This window comes from Botryllus schlosseri, chromosome 4 (assembly GCF_051294905.1).
Source record: "Botryllus schlosseri isolate E-star chromosome 4, Bs_hap1, whole genome shotgun sequence".
In the NCBI taxonomy this organism is placed as follows: domain Eukaryota; kingdom Metazoa; phylum Chordata; class Ascidiacea; order Stolidobranchia; family Styelidae; genus Botryllus; species Botryllus schlosseri.
This window is the reverse complement of record NC_137239.1, coordinates 4516818-4544670: the sequence shown is the minus strand read 5'-3', so window position 1 is coordinate 4544670 and position 27853 is coordinate 4516818. Positions and strand designations below refer to the sequence as shown.

The 27853-nt window shown below is 41.2% G+C and overlaps 2 protein-coding genes across 3 annotated transcripts in view; one reads left to right on the top strand and one right to left on the bottom strand.

Annotated features, from left to right (window-relative positions):
- Nucleotides 1-27853, bottom strand: part of LOC145437976 (uncharacterized) — a 574293-nt gene that overhangs the window by 89707 nt on the left and 456733 nt on the right. The window lies entirely within an intron of this gene.
- On the top strand, nt 21812-26061 carry LOC145436874 (uncharacterized). 2 transcript variants are annotated; one of them, XM_080314078.1, is made up of 8 exons: nt 21816-22176; nt 23174-23282; nt 23422-23650; nt 24212-24349; nt 24414-24488; nt 24817-24918; nt 24985-25131; nt 25186-26061. In XM_080314078.1, exons 1-8 carry the CDS (start codon nt 21896-21898, stop codon nt 25617-25619), a joined length of 1515 nt encoding a protein of 504 aa, XP_080170204.1. In that variant the 5' UTR covers nt 21816-21895; the 3' UTR covers nt 25620-26061. The 2 variants fall into 2 exon arrangements, with proteins under 2 accessions (XP_080170203.1, XP_080170204.1); XM_080314077.1 differs by having other exon boundaries at nt 21812-22176; nt 24985-26061.

Genomic DNA, 27853 nt, shown 5'->3' with positions numbered 1-27853 from the left:
AACAAACCGAAATGGTACCTGATCACAATTCAAGTCAGCAAATATATATCAACTGGGACTAAATGACATTTATGATTGACTAGGCATGACCAAATGACATATTATTATTAACTGTATATATGGAATGGGAAGTATGACTATATCCGTTGGCTAATATTGACGAATCTTTAGAACACGACAAATACATCTCGGCTATGCCAGTGTTCAACGAACCGGTGTCAAGTGACATCGTCATAATGACAAGTGGAAAAATTGGGAGGGGGCATTCGCACCTCTCGCTTCCTGCCTACATCAATGGACATTACGATATTTTTATTTCAAGACGTCAAAGGTAACTCACACCCATATGAGATACTACTACGCCTTTCTCAAGCGAATAGAAGTGAACAAATATTATATTTGATTGATTTCTCTTTCATTAGTAGCGAAAGTCACGAAGTTTTAGAAAAACTAATTACTTTGCCTTTTACCCAGACGTCTCACAACTATATTGGTCTTCAGGCACATCTAGATCGAAATAACTAAGAACGAGGCACGTGTTTCGCGGTCTTATGTAGCCACCATGTGGATACTATAAATTTAGTGGCACGATCCGGTACTGCGGTGTTTCTAAACCGGTGTGCAGATTGGTTTGCTGAGAGGTGCCGCGAGAAGATATGGTAAACGAGGTGAGACGGACTATCAGCATCCCCTTGACCACTCACTCGCCACAGATTATTTTCTGACCGGCCACAAATATTCCGTGGCCGGCCATGAAAAGTGCTATTCTATGCCCGGCCATAGGGGATTTCGTGACCGGCCATGAACTGTCGGTATGGCCAGCCGCGAATCAATTTCATCGCCAGTCATAACCAAATTTCATTTCCATATGTTGCAATATAAAATCAAGCCCCTGACTACTCAATACACTTGGTGGTATTACCATTTTCGAACGTGCGATATTAATAAAAGATGTTTACAAACCGGGGGAAGGTTATAAGTCTTATAACTCATGAAACGGATATCACTCGGCAATCTGGGGTTGCGATGTTAAAGTTTGGCCCGAGGTGTAGACCTTTGTCTGGTTACGCCCATCAGAACCTATGACTGAACTGAACACTGAACAGTGACATGACTCAGGTTGGTAATTTTTTCAGTTTCTTTTCGTAGTCATTATCTTGGTGTATCTTCGACACATATGGTTATTTTACACCAGACCGATATTGTTTATTATTATTCCTGGGGTGACAACTTATAGCACAGTCAACTTGCACTCCAAACGTAGTGTGAGACACCGCTTATGTAGTTCGTGGTGCGAGGACGAGCATAGATAAACCTCTAACACTTGGTAAGGGATTGTTGTGTCGAACGTTTTGCAGCTATGCAAGGTACCACTACGTTACTCTCCATTCAGGGTGCTCCAAGTACTATAAGGTTCGGCGAACTATTTCATCCCTTTTAGAGTTTGCCACGAGGTCTGAAATTTTGAGAACTAATGCAGTAGTGGGACAAGAGAATAGGGACAAGGGTCATTCGGTGTCAACTAAATCGCTGTAGCCTACTGTAAAATGTAGGGGAGATGTGGTACCGATGGATCAAAAATTGGAAAATGATCGCTGGCCCCAAAATGTTCAGCCGAAAACAGCAGGTATTTTGCTGGCTCAGCACTTTGATACAAGCTCTGCCTATCGCGCACATATACATGAATATCCGTCTTTTCAAAAATTATTTATGGACGTTCAAAATTTGTTGCTCGAACGTGTCATCGGTCCCCACCCGGTGGGTCCAATGGCACACGACCCGGGAACCTATGAGGACACATATAACCTAAAGACCTCAGATGTGACAACTTTTCTTGCTTAGTATTATAATCTAAGCTACAGTAGCCAAAGAAGAATGTTTGATCGCAACCGTCAAAAAATAGAATACATTTTAACTCAAATGTTGTCATAAAATCACGTTTCGATTTACGGTCGGACTTATAAATTTGAGGGTACATACATATTGCCCGAAAATCGACAGTGTGACTTCCAAATACCTTGTTATAGCTATAAAACATCATATGCAATTATTACATAAAGATTTTTTGTATGTAGGCATTTTTCATTTGTTTTATGCTTAGTATGCTTGATTATTTTGCTTGATTTGGCTATTGTATCATCGGTCCCCACCCTAGGAATTTTATACATGAATCGAAAAACATTCTACTCAAGGAAAGTACTGAAAAAATAATAGGTGCCATTATATAGCCTGATACAAGCCCTACACTTCACAATAAAAATGATTGCTGGATTGTTCGTGTTGAAGGTTACAAAAAAATGTATATGTCGATATAAATTTACTTTAGACCCCCCAAAACAAAAAACATCTGTGAGAGACCCCATAGCTCGCGCACGTCGAATTTTGTTGTATGTGAGGAAAGATTTTGCCAGCAAGCAATTGTAGACAAGTTCACGGAGTGTAATCATGGAATTATCATAGAGAATTTTCAAAGTATTTTCGGTCCCAGTGATCCATCGGTACCACACCTCCCCTACATGTAAAAAATTGCATATATTTTCTACACGCTGCTGATACAACTTGTACGAAGTACCAGCCGCAGTCGTTCAACAAACGTGAAAACTGGTTTTACTGAGCCACCACTGTTTCGTGAGATTAACGGAAAGGCAAACGTAGTGAATAACGCTTACGTTGTCCTAGAGTAGTAGCGATCCACCCATAGCAATGTATTTCTCTTTACAATAGACTTCTCAGCAGTGGTGCGATGACTCGAGTCATGACTTGATTCGAGTCAGATTCGAGTCAACTTTTTCGTATCAGCCTTTATCAAAGCGCCAAGAGTCCGATGGTTAGCCAGAGGCGACCAATTGTTTTGGTATGGCTGCTTGCTTACGTAACATTCATACTTAGAAATTCCTTCATCATCTATGTATACCTCAGCTGATCTCTGCATATGAGCGCCGACTACCACGCATCTTTGTCATCCAGCAGTGTGTTTTTTGGAGATATAGGCTACGTGTCGAACACAATTTGCATGATCACTTACCAATCAGGAGCTGGTTTCCTTAGAACTTGATAACTTACAACTTTTACTTCTGCTCGAGTAAACTCTAGCACTAGTGCTATAGAATAATTTTTCCCGCATATATAGCATAGGTGACTACATTGACCCATTTATGTAGCAACGCAGCATGTCTTTTGTGCAAAACAGTACAGAACAGAGCTTCTATTACTTCGTAAAAAAGATGGGTAGTTCACCTTGATCATTATGATTTGATCAGATATTCAATTATTGTAGCATGATTGTATCGAATATTAAATTTTATATGCCTGCTGGAATTTCCTCATACAATGTGCGACTCTGGGTATGCCTCTGGTCCCAGCTATTTAGCTGTTATTCTAAAAGACGCGTTGCAATGTCTCTGGAATATATTTAATAAAACCAATATGAACCCCGTCTGATACCTTAGTCATCGCTATCATAGTATGAGAGTAGTAGAGAGCTACCCGTGGAAGCTTAGTTGTAGTGAAATAGCCACGGATTCCAGTCATTCCATTTTTGGTCTGACTCGGCTGGGATTGAACCCATGAGCCATGACCTACCGATCAAGAAGCCAGACGCATCATCATTACGCTATCTTGCTCGGTAGAGAGCTATAAGTCTGTGGTTATCAACCGACTGTCCCGTTTCCTGTCGGTCCGCCAAATATGTTAAATTTTACATCTCAATTCCAAAGAAGGATTTGGACCCTTGTCGATTAATTAGTGGAATGAATCATCGAATTTCAAATTGATTCATAAGTTTGGAAAGTATTTTTCTGCGTGGTAATGAGTTCATGTTTGGGATTACGTCGCCATGATGCATGTGTTGTAGGAAACTGTTTGAAACTAGTCTAACCAACTTCGAACAAGATATATCTGAAAGCTACGGAAACTTTCAAATAAATTATGACGGTGCGAGTAAGCGAGAACATAGTACTATAGTATAGGATTGCCATACGTCCGGAATGTCCCGGACATGTCCGGAATTTCACTCTTGAAACTGCGTCCGGGAGGAATTTCTAAAATATGCCTAAATGTCCGGAATTTTGAAGGCCTGAAGTAACGCTCATAATTTTTTCGTAAATCAAAATAAACAATATTTTTTCTGGGCAGATTATGCTACATGAGATTTTTCTTCTCGCCGCTCGCGATCAAGCATCAAAACTGTGATTGCAAAATCTGCGACCAAAAATAACTAAAAATAACATTCATCATTTACAAAAATAAGTCTAATTTTAATCGCAATTACAATTACAATACAACGGTATATTCATAGAGTCGGTTTAAACCGTTTGGATGCTTTATTCAAATACAGTGGTTCAAACCTGGGGGTAGTTTGTCTTTATTCTGGGTTTCGCGAACATGTGTAACGTCATCAGCTTCCAAAATAGGCGGTGAGTAAGTCTGGGCAAATGTGCCGACCTTTAATTAGTAATAAGCTCATCAAATTTTGAGCTGGGATTCGGAACATTCTCAAATTGGATTCGCGACCATAAAAGGTTGGAAACAACCTGATGTGTGGTGTAAATATAGCCCAGTGCCCAGTGGTGCAGTGTGCACTGGCATTAGGCTGATAAATAATCTTATCAGTGTGACATGAACATGACTTAACAATGAATAATTACGCTTCTTGCATTTTTAAAGTCATCATTCTACACCAGCTCTACCGTAAACTCTGATTATGTGGGCGGAAAGAGGATCAAAATTATACAGTAACATTTGGCCAAATCAATATAGTATTGACACTATTCATTCACATCATTCAACGACCAGAAGTATTTAGTAACCCCCATACGTTGCATCGAATACCCTACGGTAGGCCCAAGATCAGTATTTAGTGGGGCTGGAGGGGCTGAAAAATGTGTCTTCGGCCCTGGTTACAACTTATAACACACATCCCCACACTCCTGAACGAGATCTTGACCACCTCTAGTCGATAGACGAAACTTTGCTGGTGTGACGTCATATTGATCGACAATGGGCTCATACATCATTTCGAAATCCGCAAGTGGGCGCTTAAGACCGTTCGGAATTTGTTCTTCCGCAAGAATATGGTAACTCTAGTATAGTAGAAGATATATCAAAGGGTACCGAACCACCACAATCACGTTTCTAGTCTTTAACAGGACTTGGCGAGCTTTGCCCAGGAATAACTTGAATAGAACCACGTATAAATATGTAATAGCAAAAGGACACCATTAAATGAAGTTTCAAATATTACATTTGAGTAGCATATATTTGTCGTAACTAGATTTCGGGTTAAATTTATTTTTGAAGGTTAACCGATCCGTAACAATTGTTTTGAAGTTTTACCAGTCTGCGAGGCCAAACATGTTAAGAACCACTACTATAAGTGGTTCAATCTGGAATCGTATCTCTTGGATGTCTTGTTCCAATGACTATGACAAATCTTTAAAAATCTACTGCTGCGCCTGTCGTTATAGGTCAGGTCACCGCTTAAGTGATATGAAAGGAGGCATTTATGTTGAAGTAAGTTTTGAAATTTATTTCGTAACAGCTAATACCGTGGTAAGAATATATAGTGCAATCTCTGCAGTCAAGCCATGATCGAATCAAGACATCTGTTACAGCATGACAATTTACTCGTTGTAAATTGCCATGGTAGTTGTAGAATTTTATTAACAAAATTCCCAAAAAAGATAAGCGACTTGCATACGGATAAATCAAGAGTCAAGACGAGAAATTTTTCCAACACCTCACACCGTGAGAGTTTAAATACGATGCCGTCTCTGCCCGTAATAGTCTTCGAAACGTGTCAATTAGGCGCGTCGTTCAACAAAGGTAACCGTCCTACAAGGCACTCAAAAACGAACTAGCTTACAAAGCACAAACCAACGTACACCTTAACACGCACTAGGTAATTAACCTAATGAAAACAGTCAAGCAATCAAGCCGGTTGGAACATCTTCGGCTTGCGTATCGCCCGACCACTTGACGTTCGCTTTACAACATCCTCCTCCCCCTGACTTACTTCGGAGTTAGTCAGAACTGGTTCCCGTTTAACAGACATTGTTGATATATCTTCTGGCACAAAACCATTCAGTACATCTGGACTCAAGTCCGTTGATTCCAGAACATGAAGTCTTTGCACAGGGCGACAAATGATTGCCTTCTGCTTTTTCACCAGCGCAGTCCTTACCAAACCGTCTTTACCAGAAAAGACATCAGTGACACGACCAAGAGGCCATTTAGGTCGTGACGTGATTTCTTCAGTGACCAAAACGACGTCACCAATATTGACCGGCGATTCTTCTTGCTTCCACTTGCCCCTTTGCTGCAATTTAGGCAAATATACATTGCTCCACCGCTTCAAAAAACGATTGAAGTAAGCTTTGTAGATATCGGAGACGCTTGCCGACAGATACGTTACCGCTTCCACGAATCACAGGCAATTCTCGTAGATTCCGTCCGATAGTTACTTGACTCGGCGTGATTGGTGTCGGATCCAAAGGATTAGAGCCGTGGTAAGCTAGGGGACGCTGATTAAGAGCCGCTTCAATGTCCGTTAGTATTGTGTACGACTCAGTATAGCGCAGTAAGGCATTCCCCAAAATCTTTCGTAGAGGCTCTTTCAAACTTCTGTTCATCCATTCCCAATATGCTCCTCTGAATGGACTTCTCTCGGTGATAAATCTCCAAGTAATACTGTTTTCCGCCATGAACCGCGACTTCTTTATAGAATCCATCTTCTCAAATAACCTGCCGGCGAATGTCACTTCGAGCAATTTCTTGGCCTTCTTGAACGTTCGGTGATTGTCCGATTTCATGGTCTTGAACCAACCCCGTCTGTTCATGAATCTTCTCAGAGCTTGAAGAAATTCGTCGGTTGTCATATCTAGGCAATGCTCGAAGTGGATCATCCGACTGTGGGGGCACGTGACAACTAGAATATACCCTTTCTTTACAACTTCACCATCTCGTATCAGTAACGCGCCGGTGTAATCTAAGCCCACGTCTGAAAAAGCGGGAGCAGGAACCACTCGATTAGGTGGACGATCTCCCCTTTTTTGCATGACTGGCTTCGTACGATAACGCTTGCAGATGCTGCACTTGTGTATTACACGTCGCACGACCTGTCGAGCGTGTACCACGTGGAATCTATGACGCAAAAGTGACAAAGTGGTTTCGGCTGCCGCGTGCTGGTTTGAAATATAATGGTGTTCCACTACGTGTTCCGTGAGTAGATCGTGGTCAGGTAGAATAATCGGGTATTTAAACATTTCCGGTAAGTTGGAATGCCGTAGTCGCCCACCAACACGCAATAGACCAGTTTCCTCGTCCATGAACGGATCGTAGCTGATTAACGGACTTTCCTCTGGCAAACGCTTCGCCGCCTTGAGCAATGCAATTTCCCCGCTGAAATGTAGTCTTTGCAAATCACGGAAGACCGAACTCCGCCGGTTCCAGCTCCTTAGCGGATAGCTCATACGGAACTTCGTTCGAAGTGCTTGATTGAGATTGCGCACTCACACGTTTCGCTTTCAAATCTAGATATCTGAGCATCCAAGCCAGCAGCCGTCTCGTTTTGCGATAACTGGAACATTTCGCTACGACGTTAGGCGGCAATTCACCTTCCCTTTGACTGGCAATCAAAGCTATTGGTGCTCTTTCCATTTCGAATGCAATAGCGTCTGCGGAGCGCTCGTCGATTCGGCCAGTCCGTCTGCAGTCCACGGTGGGTGCGGTCCACGGTGGGCCATTCCAGTACAAATCTGAGGCTTTCAATTCACGCAGAGTCACCCCACGGCTAACCACATCAGCCGGATTCTTTTCTCCCGGGCAATGACCCCACAAATTAGCGTTGAATAAGCTGTGAATCTCTTCAACACGGTTTCTGACGAAGATTTTCCATGTCGAACTCGGTTTGTGGATCCATGCGAGAACGATTTCAGAATCGGTCCAAAGACGCGTGCGTTGTACATCAAGATGTAATTGCTCGATGACATAACTTGTCAATCTCGCGAGAATTACTGCTCCCATGAGTTCAAGACGAGCGATGATTTGAGACTTTAAGGGCGCAACTCTTGCTTTAGCCATGACCAAAATGGAATTTTTCTTTCCACTGCCGTTGTGATATACAATGTATACCATTGCGTCGTATGCCTTTTCGGAGGCGTCGGAAAATCCATGAATTTGAACCTTCTGTTTGGCATGCCCTCGGAAAAGATGGCGAGGAACGGCAATTGACGATATGTCCTCTAGTTCCTCCGCCTATTTGCCAAAGTCGATTGCTTCCGTGCCTGGTAATGCCTCGTACCAATCGATTTTCAAACGCAAAATCCGTTGCATTTGTATCTTCGGTACGATTGTATATCCAGCGAGAAACCCGAACGCGTCATATATCGAACTCAATGTACGTAGAACAATACGCTTTGATGGCACTTCTTGGACGTTGACCAGTTTATCGGAAACGTTGACGAAGAAGGTATCAGATGCCGTATTCCAGCGTAGTCCAAGCGCAGTTGGTGTGATCACATCGTCTGCTCGGTCAGAAGCAATTACTGAATGCGGATGTCGATCGCGTGGCGGTATAACATCCATCACCTTTTCGGAATTCGATACAAACTCATGTGCCATCCACCGCAGTAGAACCACACCCAAATCAGGCTGTAGCGCAGGACCAGGTAAAAGACAACCATTTAACGAATTGCCGTTTTTATCATGATGGCTTGCATTGAATACCAACCGAAATTTGGTCGATACGCTCGACTCCTTGATCACGCCATGGTGTGGAATGAAATAGCAATCACCGTCGCGTTCGAAGCGATCAATCTCGCTCGCTGCAAGCTGCCTTGCAAACGTATGATCGACCAGTTCACGCATTGCTCGAATGTACCTATCCCTCATTTCTGGATTTTTCTCAATTCTTCTTTCCGTAGACTCGAGCAATTTTTTCGCAGTTCTATAATTGTTAGAGAGCTTCGGTGCGTCCTGTCGAAATGTCAGTGGGATTTCGTACCGTACCCCGTTAAATATAGTTTCTGCTTCAAACAACACAATCGCTCTCTCTTCATCTGCGGTCATTTTACCACAGCTGTCGGTGATACCGATGGCGTCAGGACTCAAAAATTTCTCAATATCGCAATTCAGTGCGCAGGTCTTAGTCTGATTGTTCTCACTATCGGCAGTGACGCTCGGCGCATGGACAAAAAGACACGATGGTTTTGGATCGCCGTGTCCTGAAATTGGTCCCAACAATGCGTATCCAAATATGATCTCGAACGCAGTTAAACGAGATTCTCCTCCCCTTGGCCTGATGACTCCGCTCAGCATAATTTAGCTCAGCAATGCACTACCGACCAAGATATCTATCTCAGCCCCTGCAGACACGTTGGGATCTGCCAGACGAACATCCTGTGCGGGTGATCTTCAAGCTGAATATTCACTAGGTGTAATGGTGGTCCGAGCGGCCCAGACTTGATGTAAGCTTCAAATGCGATAGTCGGTTCGTTAGCTATCAAATGCACAAGCTCCATCTCGGCTACTGATACCTTCGTTTTGGTTTCGTGTCCACCAAATCCTTGTACCGCAATTTGCTTTGTTGCCCTTGGAATTAGTTTTAACGTGTCTGCAACTCGTTGACTGACAAAGGTCTTCTCACTCAAGGTGTCGAGCGCAAGACGGACTCTCGTGTCTCGACCGCCACTTCTGACCCTTGCCAATGCTGTTGGTGGAACGACTCTGTCTTCATTGGAGACGATAGGCTTGCGTTTGGCGAGAAATGTTGAGTGACTTTAACTTGGTGCTGCGATGAGGCTCTTTGCCGTCTCCTCGGTCTTCAACTCAGGCGGGCAGCTGATCATTTCATTGTGACGATAGCCACACTCGCTGCATTTCTTCTTTCGGCAATGATGCTGTCGAGGCGAAAATGGTACGATAAGACAACGAAAACACAGCTTGTTGTCGTCCACAAATTGACGCCGCTCATCTTTGTTGAGACCGATGTCGTGCTTCGTATTTATACCCTGTGTTCTGTTGTATACTGGTCTTTCGTTTAAATGCACTCTGGATCGTGTCGCATGTCTCAAGTTATTCTGCTGATAATATACTGATTCCATATTGCAACCTCGTCGTATGAGTTATTGTTCAAACAAGATCAAGAACATAACAAATGAATTACTTGTACTTAATCCTCATACATTTTCAGGTTACTCAAGAAGATGTTGCCTGCATCCACTGCCTACTTGAGTGATTATGTTTTTTGGCTACTTTCACTTCTACTTGATCGTTTTTAAAAATCATCATACGTTTCACATGTCTGAAGAGCTTCTTGGAGGTACAGAACTTCAATATACAATTAAATAGTATATGTTCTTTCCAATTCTCTACTAGTTGCTGACGATTACCCCTGACGAGTGTCAGCCGAAAATATTCGGGTTCATTTCAATATGAATATACTATTTAATTGTTTCACATGTCGTATAATATAGGGTAGTTCGCGGATAAGTTCTTCACTGTTTGCTGTGTTTGAAATAAAACTGGACATGAAATACTTACTTTTGTATTCACTTATAAATCACTACTTGTGTGTAAATTTACGATTGTATTTCTACTTTAAATGACAATTTTGCAATAATTTTGTATAGTAGAAAACAGTTTTGGTGTTGTTTGCATCACTTTAAATATTATAGTTGTCATTACAACAGGGCAACATCAACCCAGCTTCAGTTAACTTTAAATGTTTTGGAAATGTTCGTCTATTTGTACCGTGAGTAGCCTTATTGTGTTAGCCACGAATTTCGTTTTTGATCTCCGAAGTAGCCAACTCCTATTAACTGATAAATGTATGCGACCAGGCGACTAAAATCAAGTTTTTGTTTATGAAATTACGTACTTGAGTAGTTTTCTTATAATCGTTTTCTACTTCGTTTTACAAGACACGCTAAAACTACTTTGTGTTGAAATAGAATACGAAAATTCTGAAAAATACTCAAGTCAGTAGCTTCAACAAGTAGATGCATCGTAATCGCCTGATTCACAATTTTCATATTCTCACAGCCGATCAATCGAATAAGCCTCATCGTAATGGCGTTATGGTGAGCTGGCTCATAGCGAGCCGCAAACAAACATTTGGAACGAGAATACATCGCACCTTTCATGAAATTAGACTACTCATAGTCATCGCAAATATGTTACTCAATGATACACAAACTATTTAATACGATATATCTTGCGGTTGATGAATCGTTTTGCAGTGGATTACAGTCGTTCTCAACCGCCGGTACGCGACGACATTCCTGCCGGTCCGCCAGGTATAAAACAATTTTATACCATAATTTCAAGATGCAATGTTGAAGGCGTAACCATTGACAAAATGAATAAAGTATCAAATTTTAAAATCATTCAGAACTTCGTGAGGTAACATTAGGTCTGGAAACATGTTAGATTTGACTTAAAGTTCAAGACGTGTCAGTACAGAAGTACAGAACAGATACGAGCTGACTCATCGCTAAACAGCGCAGTTTGCACGATCATTAGTTTTCGATTCATTCATTTTGTGCAGGACCGTAACTGCCCCCCCCCAATTGGAGAGGAGTCGAGCTTGAAAAGAGCCCAAAATTATTTTGCCAATTAACATAAATCATAGCGTATTTTTTAAAATCTTTTTCCAACATTTTCCAATTTCTTTTCGCGATTTAGTGTCACTAAATGTCTTGCTTATTAGGTGCCCTTCTCCGAGAAACACGCATGATTTATAAAAATAGGCATTTCGGCGTTAGCCATTACCGCGCCACGACGTACCAACACTTAATGAAGTTAAGGCTAACATGGGACTCCGAAAGGTGTGCCAAAATTCGGCAGCGAGAACACCGATTCAATCCTGACCGATTGAAAATGTTCGCTATTGGCGCGATTAAGCCACATAAACTCTCTGCTTACACTGAGTAGAATGAGTGCGCTCACAACTACATATGAAAACATCCACCCAACTGTAGGGCCCGGGGGCGAATCCCCCGGAAGTTGGGCTTATCGCCCTGTGGAGGCCCAAGACCAACGTTTTTGATGTGGGCTGACAACGTGTTTTTTCGTCCCGTATTTGCGGATGGCGGTATAGTTGCTGTAAGGTGTTGTATGTGTCTGGTGGCAGTGGGCAATGAGTAGGGCTGGGCAAACTCGATTCAGATTCGAGTACTCGAATCGCTGTGCCCAGCCCTAGCAATGAGCAAGGTAGAACGACAAGGTGCTTGGTTATGACTCCGAAACGCTTCGTCTCTCGATGTTGTCAAAGAGAAGAACCCACGGACTTCGTCGAAAAAGATTGTAAACGACTCTCGGCGGTAGCACGTTTATCTGGTCAAGGCAATTTTACCTCGACTCAGCAGACTGACTACCATAAAATCACCTGGATGCCATCTTTATGATAATTAATTACGATCAAAACCTTCTAAATGTCACTCTCTAGCACAGGGATGGGCAATTATTTTTCTCCGTGGGCCAAATGAGGTGCAGAAACATGTTGGCGGGCCGAGTCAGAAATTTTAGAATATCCAGCGTATTGATTTTATTTTTAAATTGGAAGCAGTGTATTACACGAATTAGTGCTCAGTCGATGTGTTGATATTGAGGAATGACAAAGTGACGGTTAATTACCCAAATAATATCTATTTGCCGTCATATATTTTGAAACAATGTTAAACATGATACATTTAAACTATATCTTTAAACCCCTATCCGCGTTTTTCTATCAATACCATCCCCCATCGAGATGCGCGATGCACGGGATGTCTTATATTCCGTAATCGCGCGAAGCGCGGAATTTTTTCATGATTCAATTGGGCAATAATATTGGTAATTGCAAATATATTGCCATATTTTTTAACTTCTCTCAGCCCACGTAGTGATCTACTCAGCTTTACCGCTAGAGCTGAGTGAGGTACTTTCTTGGAGATAGTCAGGAGGGCCCGTTGGTATAATTACTTCGTTACGTTGTTATTTCGTGACCTCCCGTCTGCTATGTGAAAAGATATTGAAATCGCCGAAGCGTACCAAACTATAAAGACGACTCCAATTGCAGATTGATATTTCTTCACTGGCAAATATTGCCTATGGACAATTGGAATTTGTGGTTTTCGGTCAACATAAGGGCAGTCCTTTTCGGCCAAGGTTTTCTCGCTGTCGAGCTTTATTCCCTTTACTTAGTTAATTTGATCAGCAGCTGCAATTGCAGTGCCTTCTCGGAATCCCGTGTTGGCCTAAAGTTCATTTATCTTGGTGCGTCGTGGCGCGGTAATGGCTAACGCCGAAATACCCATTCTAAAAACTATTGAATGAAGTTGCATAAATTTTCAAAAAAATACCCTATCATTTTTGTTTACTCATGAAATGATTTTCGGCATCCGTCGAGCTCGCCACGCAATTGGAGGGTTTGACGTGCGGTAGTTACGGTCCTAAGGATATTATATAGCCTATTGTCTTGGTAGCTGGTTTCTGAGAAGTGTGCAGCTTGCCGAAATGGCCTCGTTGATTAGCGAAGGTTGCAGTTATTAACCATCTTTGAATTTCAACTTTCGGCTTTCTTTTTTTGACATCCTTTATGGGTGGTGATATATTCATAGAAATCATGGGCATTGATTCACTGGTTTCATGAATTATGGATTTGGGAACACATCGCGTAACAAGTTTAAACACTGACCGTGTAATGTGTAATGTGACAATGGTACCAAAAAAGGTTAGGTGACTTCTGGTGACTTTAATTCTAACGGCATAACTTGCCACATTGACTTCAGTTTTAATCTGGATTAGGCATGTGAGGTATACGTAAGTAGTTATATAGATCGCTCGTGACCTGGTAGGAGCTCTTATGGGCCCGCTGGTGACTCGCCGCGAAACTCGTGTTGGTGATTCGCCCTTTTCGACCCCCCCTATCGCTGGTGAGTCGCCATGTGTTCTTATGGGTGCGGTCATGATTCGCCCTTTCAGGTATAGGCTGCGTCGGTGACTCGCCGCGAAAACTCGTGTTGGTGACTCGCCTTTTTTGCTATAGGCGATTCGCCTTTTTTGCTATAGGTGATTCGCCTGTCGTGTATTCTTACGGGTTCTGTGGTGATTTACCATATGTTCTTACGGGCGTGGCGGTGATTCGCACTTTCAGGTATCTCTCGCGTGGTGTTGAATATGCACGAGTCACCAACAATAACCGCGCAGACGGAAACGTGGCTTGTTGTGAGGATTAAGCAGTGCGACCTATATTTCGAATGACCTGCGCGCTGAATTGTTTCCGTGCAGTTGTGTGCTACTATCGATTATTACACTAGACCGGTCAGTGTGAAATAGTTTGATCGTAAATTATGATATATGATGTCGTAGTTTAGTCGTGTCAAATGACCGCTTTCCTCGCTATTGATTGCCACCTGAATAATACTTTCAGCTTATTCGCTGTTTCGCACCTATAGAATAGTCTGCTGTTCACAGTCGCAACAAGAATCACAAGTATACACATTTACACATTCGTTTATTACTCTGAAATCAAACTCTTCACAAAAGCACGTACAATCGTATCATTCACTTTTTTATCATCGCCAAAATTATCCAAGTATTCCTCGGTTGAAAACCCTTGAGCTCTTTTTATCAAGAATGCAATAGCATGATCTCCACACACATACGAAGTTTTACTCTGTAGCTGTTTCCCAGTCACGGAGAATTCATCCGGCTCCAGGAATTCGATTATCTGAGCAACAATAACCGCGTTCGCAAACTAACACTTCAAAAATGTGCAAAATAGTCTGCTAAATCTAGGAATCACTTGCAAGGTACTATTTTGGTAATTAGTTTACCGCAGAGCCGGCGTAGACGGCGATTCGAATATCAACAATAACCGCGTTCACAAACTAACACTTCAAAAATGTGTGAAATAGTTTGCTGATTCCAGGAATCACTCACAAGGTAATATTTTGGTAATTAGTTTACCACAGAGCCGGCGTAGACGGCGATTCGAATACCAACAATAGCCGCGTTCACATACTAACACTCCAAAAAGGTGTGAAATATTTGTAAAATCCTACGACCACTCACAAGATAACACATCAGAATAGTCATCTCTCGTGGTTTGATGTTACAAAGATAGGAATTACGCACAAGTAATATTTCGGTAATTAGTTTGTCACAGAACTGTCGCAGGTGGTGATTCGAAAACCAACAATTTGTCACTCGCCCGCGATCGCTATATGTTTCAAGCCTCCAGAATAGTGGCTGACTTTAGTTGCGTGATAAGATCCATGAAAATATGCAATCAATGTGTTAGTTTATCAACTTGAAATGAAACTCACTACACAAATCAAGTCGATTCGTATCTGAATGTTTTAAATCGGTACAACTCTAATCCTTTGACAAATCCCTTAACGCGTTTTTGTTGAATCGAACGTAACCGAATATTACTGACGCCGACTTTCAGCCACATCGAATTATTCGCACATTCCGCGTCGCTGTTTTCACACTTATAGAATCAATTCCAACTATAACTCTACAAGAATCAAGAATCACAAGTATGTGCATTACACAGTTATTGTCTTTATTAACTTGAAATCAAACACTTAACAAAAACACGCAACTAATCATTTGGCAACTCTAGCATTACCAAAAAATTCCAGTATTGTTGATTGAAAATCCTTGAGTCATTATTATCAAAAATGTTATAGTACCGCATCGGGATCCATTCGCGGGATGTACTAAAGGTAAATCCAAATAATCCACATTCGAGGGATGTACTAAAGGTAAATCCAAATAATCCACATTCGCGGGATGTACTAAAGGTAAATCCAAATAATCCACATTCGCGGGATGTACTAAAGGTAAATCCAAATAATCCAGAATGAAATATTTGGACTTTGACATAGTGTGAATTGAAATAGGATTGACAAACACGACTACCAACTTTGATCCAGCCACATTTCAAGATCATACTTTGAAACAAGTAATGTAACATTACAACTCTATTCACGATCCCGCTTTCCATTTGTCAAAGAGATATTTTAACATCTTACCATACTCAAAAGAATTATTCGCAACATTAACAATTGTTAAAAATCTAGTTTTCACTTACTTGATTATATCACTGCAACTCATAAATTTGAATTAATTCATCCTGGCTGTATTCGTATGCTCGGTCTTTTTTATTCAATTGTAAAGGTTGTTACTATTCTGAAGACAAAGTATTTACAAATCGGTGCATATACGATTTTACTTGGACATACTATATTTTGAGTATACGAGATTTGAATGGCTGAACAATAACTGAGAAATAATTTATCACAATTAAAACCGTAATATTACAGCGTAAAAGATATTGGAATGGCAGCAACTCTGTAAGGGCATAGTTACTACCACTAATTTACCCGACCAACTCGTCATGATCATTCCTGAAATCAACACAAACGTGACCACTGACTTGAGTTAACCACAAAACAGCATCAAGTTTTAAATCCACTTGTAGCTTACGGCTTATTTGAATGCGGGTTATGTTTTGTTGTAATTGAGTGTACGGAAATAGTATTACGTCTCGACATATCACCATGTCGGAATTTGTGACAGAGAATTGAAACATATGCACTTTACAGAGTGTGAAAATATCACTTTGAGTATCGAGTACCGTTCGAAGCTAGCGATCAATTCTTAATCATTTCAGTAACTCCCCATTGTGTGTGCTAAATGTAAAATATCGCGAGGTTATGCACTCTAAGACTTTGATCATTACAAAAGTAAATTGTGATATGTTTGTTAGATGCATCCAATTCAACTAGAAGTGTCTAGTGCCCAACACTCGTAATATCAAAAAAGTACTTGCTACACTGTTATTTGCTACGTGTTATGCATTGTTGTTCATTTGTAGTATTGAATGAAATTGTTCTTGAACCCTCAAATAATAATTCCCGACATGAAACCAAGCCGCTGAAAGTCGTTACCATCACGAAGATACAATGTGTACGATGTTTGTCAAATGTGTCCTACCTGGCCAACAGAAAACAATTTTCACTAGCTTGGCAATGAAACCGAAGTCTCCATTCGATATTTTGTTTGTGTCAAATACTTTGCAATGAACACATTTGGGTGGTTGAGCTTTACATCATCAGACTGTCATCTGTACATCAAGAATACATCCGACTTGTAACCGGATCGTTTACCTAACCGAGTTGTATGCACAGTTTGATATTTTTGTCATTTAGTGATTGCTGAACATACCACTTCGAAATACTGCGTTGATCTTAATTTCCATCATCGTGATAAGTGAAGTACATTTGTTTTGAATTCATAACAATAGGCTTTTCTACGACATGATAAATTATTGACAAGTTCTGCTTAGAAGATTGGTTGCATATCACGAAAAATAATATACCACACATATTATTACTGTTACTCCATTCATCGGTATTTTTTCCGTTGTCGATTTTCAAACGAGTAAAATTTATTACTTGAGTTGCTCTGCTTACTATATTTAAATGTAAACTCGCCCGTCTTTCAACAACAAACAATGATAAAAAAGTATGCAATCAAACACAACAAGTTTTACGATGCTAATTATTATCCCACATAACCCATTTCTTACCGAAGACATATGAAATATATTCATGTTACACGAAAATATTCGCTCATGCTACAAACCTGTACAATGATTGGTGGTGCTTTCAAACTGTTTCGATACCTCAAAGAACTTTATTGTCTGAACGGTTGTTCATGTATCGTAATAATCAAGTAGTTCAACATAGAAATAGTAGTAACAGAAACACCAGAGTTGTTTACACAAAAGTTTGTATGTGTACAGTATACGAATACCATTTGTAAATCCAGCACAATTGTGGTATCCATACGAGTTTAGTTAACACAATTTACGACACCGAGGTCGCGTCATCTTTCGTAAGACAACAAACCAAGGCTTCAGGATATGTCCATGTCATAGCAATAAATCAGTTACTCCAACAACAGAGTGCATATGTTCCTAGTTACGGCGCTTACATCTTACACACAAATCAATCTACTTTGCTAACGAAAAGTGGTGAGTCATCATATGGTTGTCCTCACAACTAAAACATACTATCATACAAAATGGTCGTTATAGTTTGCACAACAACGGTACATCGTACAAGTAACAAGTCTCGAGAATCCAGTTATTCAAAAAACGTGAAAGTATTTCTACACCAAGTCGTTATGTGGACGAAAGCGTATATTGTAATATCATGATCGATTTGCATTCGTTGGTCACAAACTATCACTACTCTAAATAATTCTTTTTCACTCAAACACAAACGCATACTTGTCACCATTCGTTTTCATCAAGCACGAGTTCAAGAAACTTACTTACTACGATATGAATTTTTATTTTTATGTTGTGTAAATAGGTAATAATTAATTCAAGTAACACTATATCAACATCATCGAGTTGTGCTAATAGATTTACATGTGGTCTTGTGGTTTTCGTCGGGACATACAGCACGAACTAACTGTAGACTCCTCTCTGTTGTACAGCTACTCGGTAATCGACATGCATTAACATGTAAACAACGATCTTGTTTCGTCACACCAAACATATGTTCACTGTCGCGATACTCCGCACAAGACGTACATAGCCTTTTCACACTCGTAATAGTATACCAACGTCAAGCGATAACGTTTAACAACACCAACGACACTAAACCCACGACGTTTACCTATGTAAAATTACCACTTTCACTTGTCAGTCCATCGTTTACCTGACTAAACATATTATTTTCCTTTGGAGATCTGACGTTTACCCAGAGTAAGAAACCATTTTCACCTGTAAATATTTTTTTTTCCTCGGCTAACAAACCTTTTTTCACTTGGAAATATATTTTTTCTCCGGTTAACAAACCTTTTTTCACTGGGAAATATATTTTTTCTCTGGGTAACAAACCTTTTTCACTTGGAAATATATTTTTTCTCTGGTTAACAAACCTTTTTTCACTTGGAAATATATTTTTGCCTTGGCTAACAAACCTTTTTTCACTCGGAAATATATTTTTTCTCTGGTTAACAAACCTTTTTCACTTGGAAATATATTTTTTCTCTGGTTAACAAACCTTTTTCACTTGGAAATATATTTTTTCTCTGGTTAACAAACCTTTTTTCCCTGAGCAACAAACCATTCTCACTTGGTGGTCCGTCGTTTAGCCGAGTAAAAATATCATTTTCTTTTGGAGATCCGGCGTTAACCCCGTGTAACAATACATTTTCACTTGGAAAAATACTTTTACCTAGAGTAACTAATCATTTTCTCCTGGGTAACAAACCCTTTTCCCTTAGAAATATATTTTTTCCCTGGGTACTAAACCATTTTCGTTTGGAAATATATTTTTTTCTCTGAGTAACAACGCCATTTTCTCTTGGAGATGTGATGTTTACCTAAGTAAAAATATCATTTTCGTTTTGAAATCTGACAACCACACGCATCAATTTGGTATTTGTTGTATTGGCGACAGTTTGAAATTGATTACAACGAACAGTGACGAAAATATAAACCGACAACCGGTTTCAGAGTATACCCGCATCGATCGCATCGCATCTATATCATCGGTTAACCACATGAAATAACAGCATACCATTGTATATCGAAATGTATGTTTTGGAAATCGACGGATATTGTATGTCCTGGTGTGTGTGTGTCTGTGTGTCTGTGTGTGTGTGTGTGTCCCGGTTCGTGCTTTAGCCTCCCACAGAGTCAATATGTTGAAATTAGCAACCTCCACGACTTTGGTAACTGCTTGGTACACGGATAATGGTTGAATTTAGGTTCTCGTCGTGCTAACAGTTCCGGACTACTTGTGAGTTTTCTCACACATGTTTACTATATTGTGTCACTCTTTATTGGTCAATACATATCCCACCGTTCAGTTTGAAATCGGAAACCCGAGAAAGTATTAACCGGATCCCGATATCAACTCTGAATCGACACACCAACGAACAATATTCAAACATGTTACACCCCGTGTTTCCATGAAAATAACAAGACATTACACATCCAGTATACTTCACGATTGTTCATAGATACCAAGAATTCGCGTAAACGAGATGTGTGACATTACATACATCATGGATAACATCATGGCCGGCATTACAAGCATCATGGATGACAAATTCATGTTCTCAAATCTCATACATGCACCGACTCTGTACATTCAATATGGGGGAAGATGACTTGGAGACAGAAAAACACACATATTTGACCGTAACATGGTCTTAGTATGAACCGACATGCATCCAACTTGTGGAAAAATGTGTCGCACTGACTTCGTGTTGTTCCCAGGGCTTGGAGCAGCCGTAAATTTTAACTGCTCCAGCTCCGGCTCCGGAGCACTCTTCTATCATACATTAGCTCCGGCTCCAGCTCCGGAGCCGCATTATAAACACTGCTCCAGCTCCGGCTCCGGCTATGAAATTAACGAAAATCCTGTCTATATCAGGGGTGGCCCGCAAATGTCGCCCACGAGAGGATTTTGCGTGGCCCGCGAGATAATGTCCTATTATATTCTCGAAAATGAATTGCTCAGATTGTGAACTTGCAATGCCAACCAAAAATGACAATTCTGGCTGCGACACTTGGGATGTTGATGACTGAAATATCAGTTCCGACGCATTGGCAGATCCAGGGTCCAGTCACATTTTCAGTAAATCGTCGTACATTACAATAAACCAAAATAGTAGCGAAATTTTTCTTCACGCTTCGCGTGTTTAATTTTCACACGACTTCTTGCTTGGTAGTCTACCCCCTACTGACAATGAAAAAAACGCCTAATTTACCCGATTGAGTCTAACTGTATTCGAAATTACGGAAGAAAGTCTTGTCGCGTTTACCCTCGCATAAAAATCGTCCACGGTGAAATGTAGTCACAAAATGATTGTCGCATATTATCAAAGACCTTCGATATCGATGTGTCAAGACGACGAATAGTCGTGTCCTTGCAAACTAAGCCTAGAGGGTAGTATACAATAGACCCGCAATACTCACCTAGTTTATTTATAAACTTACAAAATTTTACCCGCTCGGCATGGCTAGTGAACCGCGCACTCGTTCGTCAATTGCATGTGCCCCTTTAGCTGAAAAGGTTGGCCATTCCTGGTCTATATAGATTACTAATCTACTAATAGGTTGATTATCTATAGTAATCTAGAGAGTCCATCAGCCGTCATTAACATCCGATGTAGCAACAAATACATATAGGTGCCGCCGTGCAGGCTTGTGACTTCATACTGCATACTTGTCAATTATCGACAACATCATAGTTGCACTAGAACGCAATTTACTCCATGCCATTGCTGTGCACAAGCAGCATTAAAATTCAGTTCAATTGTGATCAATCAGCAGATGTGGTTGTTACAGATATTATACTAGCATCTTATGAAATAGGTCGGAGCCGGAGCTACTCCTCAAATAACGGGCTCCAGCTCCGGCTCCGGCTCCGGCTGAATTTTATGTAGAGCTCCGGCTCCGGCTCCAGCTCCGGTGAAAATGCACGGCTCCGGGGCTCCGGCTCCGGGCTCCGGCTCCGGCTCCAAAGCCCTGGTTGTTCCCCCGAAAGAGTGCGATGTCTATTTCAAACCTAGAGCAATTATAAAACGCATCTTCGAAACTTTTGGTCTAGTTCATCCGCTTGCATTTCGAAACGGACCATCACCACAAGACTCTAACCCACCACATCCGTGGTTTCAGTTGATCCTATCGAAGAATATCATGTCCATTCGTTTTACCACCCACAGATTTCGCCATCCTCACATGGTAGTGCTAAGACACAGACAAGACGCAGTGGTGGAAATATTGAAAATGAGAAGGAAGTGTCTACTCGTCCGGATCCGGACGAATAAAGTTCCTCAGGCTATTCGTCCGGCGTAAGCATGCCGCAACTGCAGAATGGGTGCCGGGATTTCCGGAACTGTGGGCCGTAACTGCGGCATGGATTCCGAGAGTAGGTTCGCCTCTTATGAAGACTTAAAAAGTGCTTTGGAGAAATACCAGAAAGAAAATTACGTCCAGCTCTACAAGAGAGATTCACGTACGCTCGATGCAGTAAGAAAGCGAACCACTCGGCGAAATTTCAATGATGCGCTCAAGTATGGCCAGATATCTTTTCACTGCATCCACGGCGGCCGCAGATTTCAGAGCTTATCTAAGGGTCTACGACCTAACCAACGGTAAGTAAGCGTTAAGTATGATACGGAATTTCCACCGGGTCCACAACCACATGAACATGAAGAAGCAATGTTCCCCATGAGCATTTTGTAGTCTTGGTATCGTGAAATTAGGGTTAAATTAGCCTCAGCCTAAACCCAAACCCATTCCTATGACACCCCACCACCTCATCTTACGACACCCTAATCCTAACCCACACGTGCTGACACCCCAATCCCTAACCCCACACATGCAACCGCAACCCCTATCCTAACCCACACGTGCTGACACCCCAATCCCTAACCCCACACATGCAACCGCAACCCCTATCCTAACCCCGCATTCCCACCCCAAACATGCAACTGGAACCCCACCACCTCATTTTACGCATACGCAACCCCGCACACGCAACTGCAACCACACCCCCACCACCTCACCCCACACATGCAACTGCAACCCCACCACCTCATCTTACGACACCCTAATCCAAACCCCACACATGCACCCTCATCTTACGACACCCTTCTAACCCCACACATGCAACCGCAACCCTGCCACCCCTATCCTAACCCCACACATGCAACCGCAACCCCTATCCTAACCCCGCATACGCAACCCCACACATGCAACCTCATCTTACGACACCCTAATCCTAACCCACGCGTGCTGACCCCCCAATCCTAACCCCACACATGCAACTGAAACCCTACCACCTCATCTTACGCATACGCAACCCGACACATGCAACTGCAACCCCACCACTTCATCTTACGACACCCCTAACCCCACGCGTGCCGACACCCCAATCCTAACCCCACACATGCAATTTATTTTAACGTTTATAAATTCTCACATGTTCATAGGAAGCATTGGTTTCATGGAGACCACTTCCTGATGTGTGGAGAATAACGAAGAAGTGCCCCCCTTTTAGCTCGCTACTGGACTACGAGTAGCGGCACTGCCACACATGCTGTGCATTACGCTTGAAATACAGGGTAACGTATCACGATTTCATTGCAGCACTTTCCGTAAAGAGTGCCAAGCTCATATCAAGTTTAGTACATCAGAGGATGGGCAGTATCTCATAGTGAAGAGTATTAATGAACAGCATAACCACGGGTTGAGCAAGGTAATATGCGATCATCACTATTGAATCAATAAATGACAACTAATGCATAATCACCGTTATATTTTTTCATTTTGATCTGATGATTCAATAAATGACAACTAATGCATAATCACCGTTATATTGTTGGAATTTATTGCAGGTCGCCTTCGATCACTTGCCACATCAGCGTAAGTTAGACTCGCAGCAGAAAGAAGAGATCAAAGAACTGCTGAGCCTGAAGGCAAATAAAAAGCTACTACAGAATCATTTACAGAATTCGTTAGGTCGGGTCGTGCTTCTAAAAGACCTGCACAACATCGCGACTGCTAGAAGTACCAATGAATTATCAGAACTAGAGGCGACAGTAAAGGAGCTGAAAGAAATTCCAGGTAAAACAATTATGTGACGGTACCCAATTTTGATACTTATACTGATACTGTGTTTAGGAGCTATTGTGGAAATAGTGGTATCAGAAGAAAATGTCTTGAATGGTATTTTTTTTCAAGACAAGGAAATGCGACTGACATATCAGCAATATCCTGAAATATTGTTCATTGATGCAACATACAAGTTGAACGACTTGAGAATGCCACTTTATCTGATGATTGTCGAAGATGGTAATGGAGAAAGTGTAGTAGTTGGTGTGTTTGCGTTGGCGTCGGAAGATGCAACATCCATAGCCCAGATGGCAAAAATCTTCAAAAGAAATAATAGTAGATGGAGTGAAACGGTCACAATCATGGCAGACAAAGATTTTACCGAGCGCCAAGTCTTCAAGGCAGAATTCCCAGATGCAAAAATTCTGATATGCCTATTTCATGTCTTGAGGACATTCCGCAGAGAATTGACATGCGACAAAATGGGAGTAACTGCATCACAGCGGCTTGAAACACAAGGTTAATAGATAATTTAGAAAAAATTATAATTCATAACACCGACTTTTATAACAGAAACTGAATCAATAAACCTCCAACGAAAGTCTGTACCTGGGACCAATAACACTACAGCAGGTACTGCCTCTGTACCTGGGACCAATAACACTACTGCAGGTACTGCCACTGTACCTGGGACTAATAACACTACAGCAGGTACGTCTATTGTGCACTCATTAACACTTGATATTTATTTCGGTATCCTATCCGTTTCTGGTAGGTTGTGTTGATTCGAACAAAGATGGATCTCATGCCTCTGCGAAGGAAAAGACGGTGGTGATTGTTGAGACATCAGGTTAGTTAGCATTTTACTTGAAATGTTATTCTAGTCTATTAGTTGCAGACAACACTACATCACCAAGTAATGTAGGCCTATCAGTCATTCATTCAATCAATCAACCATACATACACTATTCACAAGCAACATCTCAGGTTAATTAAGCTACCAGACATCATGTTATTAGGACTGCTTTCACAAAATATCAGTATCAATAAACTCCTATATTTGTTGCAATTTGATTACAATAAAGAAATTATCTTAAATCACAGACCAGGTCACTATACTCACTGGATTTAGATGTATGTTGCAATTTCATGATGTTTGCATGTTTGTTTACCTTCAGATTGCGCTATAGCAGTGTCCGAAGTCTGTGATGCAGAAAATAGCACCCCAGCAGTGTCCGTAGACTGTAGCAAAATCACCATGACACCAGACAAGTTCACGGGTTGGTGTCAAATAAATCCAAACTTTATCTTCCTACACTATAGTAAAACTGATCTTGCTGTTTCAGATCTTTCCAACATTCATCTGCCATCAAAACTGAAAAAAAGAGGACGCCCAAAAGGCTTGGAACAAACTGTGGTTGGCCTTCCGAAGAAGAAGAAATGTGACACTCCAGTTCCATTTAAAAAAATACATCCTAAAGACAGAGACCGATGTAAGTTTATTTCATGCAGAACTTCAGCAAATTTCACTTCTGCCTTATTCACAGTGATGCTGTCATGGTTTGTATCACCATCTGACACTAATGAAGCAGTGTATGGAAAGAAATTGGGCAGTAAGTCTGTCACGTCTGACACTCGTCTCATCCCCAACAGCTGCCTTGATGAGACTGTGAATATACTCCACATCAAGGATTACTTCGCATATGATGGATGGGCTGCTGTGATGAAGGCATTCCAAAGTAAATATAGTCAGAAAGACTGGTACTGTGGAGTATGCGACCTTCAACTTACAAAGAGCAATTCAATTCGTTGCGACTCCTGTCTCAACCGGGATCATCTTCTATGTGCTGGACTAAACACTTACCCTAAAAAAAAACAAATGGTTCTGTGGCCGCTGCAAAAAATAACAGATGCCTCTGTTAGAAAAATATGTAGCGGCAACTTTGACATTGAAAGTAGGCTACTTAGTTTTCATGATTGATGTTCCCAGTGAAAACACGCTATCAATGCTTGAATGTCTTGAAAGCAGCAAATTGTATGCACAGCATTTACTGTCACCTGCAATAAGGAATGTGCGGAAATGCCAGCATGCATACCAGATTAACACCCAATGATCATGTAAACATTGAAGGTGTACACAAATATTTTTCGAACAGTTTGTCGTATGTGTTCGATGACTTTTTCATACCTGCTTAAGTTGTTCACTCCCTTAATACAGGACCCTCACCGAAGGGAAATATCTACTTGGGCCCATTTAATAGTTACCTAACCAAGAGATCTATCGACTGACCTATCATTTTGAATGGATTACCATCTGTGAACTGCTGTATGGCAGATTATAAAAAAAAATACCTCATTACCTCTTGTCACCGTAATAACACTCTTGCCATACCTAATTACCTCTGATAGTCCTATTAACACTCTTGACCTACCTGATTACCTCTGATAGTCGTATTAACACTGTTACCCTACTTTGCCCAGACATTGCTTCATTCATTCATTCATTTGCTATCATTTAATTTTTCTTCATGTTTTCAGCTACAATTCGTTACAGACGGATGATGCAGAGACAATGTAGGCATATACTCGTTTCATGGGGTTTTTATCAGACCAATTGACTTCCAAGGCTGTATCGATCTCTCCTATCCGACACCAAATACTGGTATTTTTCTCCTATTAACACTGTTGCCCTACTTCGCCCAGACATTGCTTCATTCATTCATTTGCTATCATTTAATTTTTCTTCATCTTTTCAACTACGATTTGTTACAGTCAGATGATGCAGAGACAATGTGGGCATACTTGTTTCATGCGGGTTTTATCAGACCACTTGACTTCCATGGCTGTATCGATCTCTTCTATCCGACATCAAATACTGTGCATGCACATGTTTTCTGTATGATCATTGCTGCTGTCCATTTGTTCTGTATTTCTGTTGTATGAAAATAAAGACGCACAGTCTCTCTCAGTTGGTATTCCAATCATTACTGCGCAGCAACATCAAGTATGAGTACTCGTAGTACAGCAGAGGTGACAATTCCGTCTTAGCTGTGCAAGTTCACGTACAATTGGTTAGGTCAATGGCGCTTGCATGAGTTCAGAAATAGGTGGAGACAGCAAGAATTTCAGCGAATCGTTCGTGTTCTGACTGCATCCGGTTATTTAACGATAGCACTTTGGAGCTCTTCGTATGGCGCAAACATTCCCTCGGAGCTCCAATTATGAGCTTACAAATCACTATCCTACTTGTTCTTCTTACTACATTAAGCGTAGGTAAACATCTCTTGTAAAGGTAAAGGTGGGCGTCAAGTTCTGGTACTTTCACCACAGCTATTTGCAAGTATTAGTATGGCGTAAACTTTCCCTCGGAGCTATAATTATGAGCATACAAATCAGTAACAGTAACCATTGAAATCAGTAACCAGAAGGGCGAATAAATAATGTACAAAACCGAAGCCTGTCAAAAACGCATGCAGTCTCCATAGTAACGGGCCTACGTCACACGGTGCCGGACGAATAGCCTGAGGAACTTTATTCGTCCGGATCCGGACGAGTAGCCACTGCCAAATGAGAAAGCAGACCATGGTGTCATTTGATCTGGATTTTACACCCGATGAACCCTCCATTCGTACTGCGCATTGGGATGAGGATTCTATCATTGATGTCGAGGGAAAGGAGATGTACAGATTTGTTGGTGTCGTGAATATTCAACGAAAGTCGGGATATATGGTTGTGCATGGTTCGCGTATTTGACTGTGAAGATATCGCTATACATAACGTGCTGTTCACCGTATCGATAGCACCAACGAATATCAGTGAAAGGGTTGTAATCTCGGTGAAATAGTGAGCGACACATTTTTCCACAAGTTGGATGCATGTCGGTTCATACTAAGACCATGTTACGGTCAAATATATGTGTTTTTCTGTCTCCAAGTCATCTTCCCCCATATTGAATGTACAGAATCGGTGCATGTATGAGATTTGAGAACATGAATTTGTCATCCATGATGCTTGTAATGCCGGCCATGATGTTATCCATGATGTATGTAATGTCACACATCTCGTTTACGCGAATACTTGGTATCTATGAACAATCGTGAAGTATACTGGATGTGTAATGTCTTGTTATTTTCATGGAAACACGGGGTGTAACATGTTTGAATATTGTTCGTTGGTGTGTCGATTCAGAGTTGATATCCGGATCCGGTTAATACT

Excerpts from the sequence above, each read along its gene's own strand:
- LOC145436874 (XM_080314077.1), top strand. The coding sequence starts at position 21,896 with ATGGGTGCCGGGATTTCCGGAACTGTGGGCCGTAACTGCGGCATGGAT. Across the intron at positions 22,177-23,173 it reads GGTCTACGACCTAACCAACG|CACTTTCCGTAAAGAGTGCC; the intron begins GTAAGTAAGCGT and ends ATTTCATTGCAG. Across the intron at positions 23,651-24,211 it reads GGAGCTGAAAGAAATTCCAG|AAACTGAATCAATAAACCTC; the intron begins GTAAAACAATTA and ends CTTTTATAACAG.